Source organism: Pelophylax lessonae, assembly GCF_965119305.1.
Source record: "Pelophylax lessonae genome assembly, chromosome: 5".
NCBI classification, from domain to species: domain Eukaryota; kingdom Metazoa; phylum Chordata; class Amphibia; order Anura; family Ranidae; genus Pelophylax; species Pelophylax lessonae.
The window spans coordinates 214,815,671-214,821,305 of NC_138772.1; the positions used below are offsets into that span (position 1 = coordinate 214,815,671).

Sequence of the window (5,635 nt, forward strand, 5' to 3'; positions counted from 1 at the left end):
GAAACCTATACATTTACCTTTTATTTAAGCAGAACGAGTTCATAATGGGTTAATTTAATGTAAGCAAGCTGACATAGCATCAGATGCATGCATTCACCTCATTCCATGCTGTGTCATTTGGAGATGAGAACTTAACATTGGCATCACTGCCTTCTATTTAATGTGTCCCTTAAGATTCCCTGGGAAAAAGGAGTCACTCTCATGGAACTGCATCGCCTGTATGTGAAATGCTGGTGTAGATTTTTTTTTTTTTTTTATCAGTCTAACCTTCTGTGTTAATACATGAATGCTGGTACCAACTTACAGGGATGCCAGATGATCAGTGCAGAATGAAGGTCCCTGGGGAATGCATCATGTGGTTCTCTGCCCTGTGACGTCACCAGCAGATGGCATGGGTACCAGCTCTGGCAGTTGGCATCAATGTCACTTTTTTAGAGATCAATGAGATACACACATATCTAGACTTCTGGAGATGATGCGACATTCGGACTAATTTAGAAGACAAAAAAAATGAAAACTGCTTGCTAATTTAAACAAGTCTGGAGGTAATTTTTTTAGCTTTAACATATTTATCTTGCATGCTATGTTACAAGGTACTATAGCTATTGTTTGTGATTGTTTATTGTCATTCTGGTTATCATTATCAAGTCATATGGTTCTTTACTGAAAAGACAATAATGTCTCCTTCAAATGACAACAGTATAGCTTGCATGTTTAAACTTGATCTATGTCTGCAGAATTTTCTAATGAAAAGACTGCTTTATTAAATGCAATGTAATAATAGAATGATTTTTTTCTCGTTTGATTTGATGCTTGTTGTATAACTGTATAGGCATTTGACATAGATAAAGGAAATGACATGTTACTTTTTATTTCAGGGAGCATTAGTTTTAAATGCTTGCACACAGTAAAATAGTGAAGGTTTGTTAATAAATAATTTTTGAAGATATTCCCAAAATGAAAGCTACTATTTATCTCTGTCACTATCTAACATTTGCAATTCTAAAATACTTTATATGCAATAACCATGGCAGATCGTTTAGACACAATAAAACAATCAGTAGATGTCACAATGTTTACTTATATTGTTTAAAGGGTAATTCCTTAGCAGAGGTTAACAATAGGGGGAACTGAATTTCTTTTGGACTTTTTTTTATCAAAAGAATTTTGGAAAACTTATTTTCTCAATGCTTGTTTTAAGCACAGTTTCTGAAGTTCTTGTTATTAATAATAGTTTTTTTATGTGAAAATTTTGACAGCAATTATTGCGCCTTTTATCAGATGGTTATTTATCAGTAATATAGCTACATATGGTTTTGTCATTTCAGGGGATTTTATTCTAAGCAGCAATGTTAACGCTTCCTTTTGATGAATCTGTTGTGATGACGGAATCGCAGCTTTGTAAAAAATATGCACGGGAAAGTGAGGATCAAAAAGCAGCAAAGAAACCAGAAAGCTGCGCTAAACAGCTAGTGTCCCATGGGAAAAATATCAAAAGGTCCCCTGAAGAGGAAACAGAGCAAGAAGAAGAGGAAGAGGACAAGGAGGAAGAAGATGAAAATGGATTGCCAAGAAGGAGGGGGCCAAGGAAAAAAAAGATGACCAAAGTTAGGATTGAAAGGATTAAACTAAGACGAGTTGAGGCTAATGCAAGAGAAAGGGGTCGGATGCATGGGCTCAATGATGCATTGGACAATTTACGGAAAGTTGTACCTTGCTATTCCAAGACACAAAAGCTTTCTAAAATAGAAACTTTGAGGCTGGCTAAAAACTACATTTGGGCTCTGTCTGAGATACTCAGGATTGGGAAGAGGCCAGATCTTCTCACCTTTGTTCAAAATTTATGCAAAGGTTTGTCCCAGCCTACCACAAATTTGGTGGCCGGGTGCCTGCAGCTTAATGCCAGAAGTTTTCTCATGGGTCAGAGTGGAGACTCAGTGCATCATGGAAGATCTCCCTACAGCTCTATTTACCCTCCTTATCACAGTCCTGAGATTAGTACCCCACCTGGCCATGGGAGTCTTGAAAGTTATAAGACAGGAAAACCTTACAATTACTGTAGTGCTTATGAATCCTTTTATGAAAGTACTTCTCCTGAGTGCACCAGCCCTCAGTTTGAAGGTCCCTTAAGCCCTCCCTCTATGAACTATAATGGGATATTTTCCCTGAAGCAAGAAGAGGCCTTGGACTATGGGAAAAATTACAATTATGGCATGCATTACTGTGCAGTGCCAGGCAGGGGTCCCCTCGGGCAGAGCTCTATGTTCAAGTTGCCTACAGACAGCCACTTCCCTTATGACTTCCATCTGCGCAGCCAGTCTCTCGCCATGCAAGATGAATTAAATGCAGTTTTTCATAATTAATGAGGAAAATGAATATAAACAGTGGTCAATCACCTCCCTCCCCCCTTCTAATTAAGATAAAGCAGATGCTTGTTCACACAGTAATTGACACGGCTTGATTAAGGTATCACCGCAGTCCCGAAAGTGTGTTTTAAACTTCTGTGGTCTTGCTTGTTTGTTTTTTAACCCATCTGTAAAAGCCAGATCCGATGCTATATTTTACCTTATGATTTCATTTTAGCATTTTACTTGAAGACTGTGTTTAATTCATGCACTAAAAGGATATTTTATGTTCATTTGTTAAAAAGAAACTCTGTTGACGTTATGTGTAAAAATAAAGAAATGTACACTATTACTATTCCAATGTCTATCTTGATTGCACACAGACAATTTAAAGCAATCACATAATAAACTGTTTTCTGCCAGAGGGGCCTGTAAGCAATTGCAATGAAATGCCTTGAAGGCCTCATCTAAAATGAACAGATTAGTGACTGCATAACAATACACAATTGAAGCTCATTAATCTCAGAATAGCAAAGTTGAGACTGAACACGAAAAGTTCATCAGTTGAAATATAATAACAAATGGTGTCAAAACTGCTATTACTAGCTTCAACAAAAATCTAAGCTGTTCCTTAGCTCAGAATAGTAAATTAGTGGACGCAGATGGCTGGGGATCGAGTGTAAGATTTTGAATTTTTAATTAATAGGTGTTACAGACCATCTCACTAAAATGCATCACTACTTTGCACAGATTAAATTAAATATAAAATACCATTAGGAGTGTTTTTCATGATGCTACTGTTACACCATATGTCCGTATTTAAGAAAAACGTATTTTTCAAACATAAATATTATTGCTGCTCTGCATATATATAAAGCACATTTTAAAGTACAAAAGAATAATTACTTACAAATGATTGGCTTAGGAAACATTATCAATTGTTTCCTAACATTTATATAATAAAAAACATAAACACTGACATAAATAACTAATTTATTAGTTATGAATTCTAAACAAACCCTTTATTATGTGCTGTGATTTCAAGCTTCAATTATTTAAATTTGTGTATTAAACTTGGCTTTTTGAAAAGTTGAATTTATTAAGTCGTTTGTAATGTGATAATAGAGCAAAATAAAAAGTACTTGCTGCATTTTGTATGTTTTTCGTCCAACTTTGCAGAAACATTTGAACAATAACGTCATGTAATTATGAAGGCCTTTAAGGGATCTCATCACAGTTTGTATTTATTTAAGGATAACTGGTCAGCCACCTTATATAAACATGTCCGATACAGTCATTTTAAAGTTTCAAAGATGCTAATTGTTACTTATGACAATATAAACACTTTTTGAAACCTTTGCCTCTCTCTTGTACGTACACTGTAAAAAGTTTTAGCGTTGGAAACATTTCTAATTGATTTAGATAATCCGCTATGTATAAATAGCTATTTCACTGTACAATAATTGGCAACAAACATACACTAGCAAACTTAAAACTATAAGTTTGTTTTTGCATGTCATGTTAACCTTTCTTCGACATCACCTGTGAGTTTTGGAACATGAACACTGTGATTTGAAAAAATGTCATTATTGTTCATGATTTAAGTGTTTTTTTCTTACAAAGGTACCACTGTCCTCTGTAAACTATGTGCATATAAACATATATTTAGGGTATGGCAAAGATTTTATGTTTGTCTGAATGAGCACTATATTAGTGAAAGTGCTAAGACTTACAATATACAAAATGTATTGTGTATCATATATACAGTGCATTTCAGGAGTGATCTACTAAATGGAGTACATTACAAACTGATTTTAACCTAGATTTAATCATTCTTTTTAATCATTTATTATTTAACCTAGATTTAATCTGAATTAAATGAGATCACAAGAAAGAAAATAACTCTTAATCTAGACTAGGCGTTGAAGTGAACACAGGTTTGCTGGGCCTACATAAACATATGTTCTCTCCCTATAGTTTTTTATAGTTGAGTATATGTTGCTTATATTCATTGCTCTGTTTATTCTGACCTAGTGACCAAAAGTATAATTATTTGTTGGAATAATGAATGGCACAGTAAAAAAAAATGGTTTATATAGGGCTGAGCATGATTAAATCAGTGACTTTTTATAGAGACAGTTAGAACTTAACACGTTTGTTCTTCTTTACCAATTATCTTTAAAGGTAAAAGTAGCATATAATATATTTATAATTAGTATGTGCAAAAGGACTGTAATTTGTTTTACATTCTTAATCCAGAATGGGTGCCAGCTAATGCTACCGCTACAATTCAAGTTGATGCAGTAGTGAAAACATAACATTATATGGGATGATTCAAGAAAAGTTCAATAGCTATTAAAAAGTCTAATATCTCTAATTTTGATACAATTTTGCTGACAAAAGAATGAAATAGCATGCATTCGTATATAAATATATATATATATATATATATATATATATATATATATATATATATATATATATATATATATATATATTTATATACGCACAGATACTTTAGAGAACAGAACATTGGGGAAATCTAATGGCCTGTAGTTTACAAATCCACGTGTTGCTATTGCTTTTTAAAATTTTAGCTTATAGGTGTCAATGTATGACAAATACAGTTCTCTTTTTATACTATTAGATGGGATTGTTGAATATTAAAATATATAGTATACATAAATAATCAAAACGGAAAACATAGCATACATGCAACATAACAAGCAGGGACTAACTACATTCATAGCTTATGTTAAAGCAAATCGCATCAAATTTCAGATAATAGTTTAAGTCCAAAATGTAGCTATATATTTAACTTATTAAGGACATTTTTCTGGTGTGAGATATATATGTAAAGAACATAAACAGTTGGAAGGTAAATTCTCCAGAAAAATATCATCCAGTTACTACAGGTTTGTGCATATCTGAGGTTATATATAATGTATTTTATACTTGTCAATAATCAGTAGTCAAAATGCTCAGTTCTTAACTACTCTTTACAAATAAAGACGAGGCATTAAATTATTAGTTCTGAAGTATAGAAATTTGGTCAGCAGGGGAAAACTTTTCAGTCAAAATAGACTACATATAAAAAGCTTTGTGATATATAATCGATCTAAACCTAAGAAAACAATATTTTATTACTATATTAGGAACTAGGTTAAAAATATATCTTTTGGTAATAGGTATCTACATTATACTAGAATGTCTGTACTAATAAAAATATAAAATAGCTTATTTCTGTTTGAAGCTCAGGTATCATGTTATCAAATTTTATATTTCTGAAC

General features: G+C 32.9%; 1 protein-coding gene across 1 annotated transcript; it reads left to right on the forward strand.

Annotated features, from left to right (window-relative positions):
* Positions 1–230: 230 nt before the first annotated feature.
* Positions 231–2,697, forward strand: NEUROD6 (neuronal differentiation 6). The gene is made up of 2 exons (XM_082257972.1): positions 231–545; positions 1,329–2,697. The coding sequence occupies exon 2, from the start codon at positions 1,350–1,352 to the stop codon at positions 2,361–2,363; it is 1,014 nt and encodes a 337-aa protein (XP_082114098.1). The 5' UTR covers positions 231–545; positions 1,329–1,349; the 3' UTR covers positions 2,364–2,697.
* Positions 2,698–5,635: the final 2,938 nt, after the last annotated feature.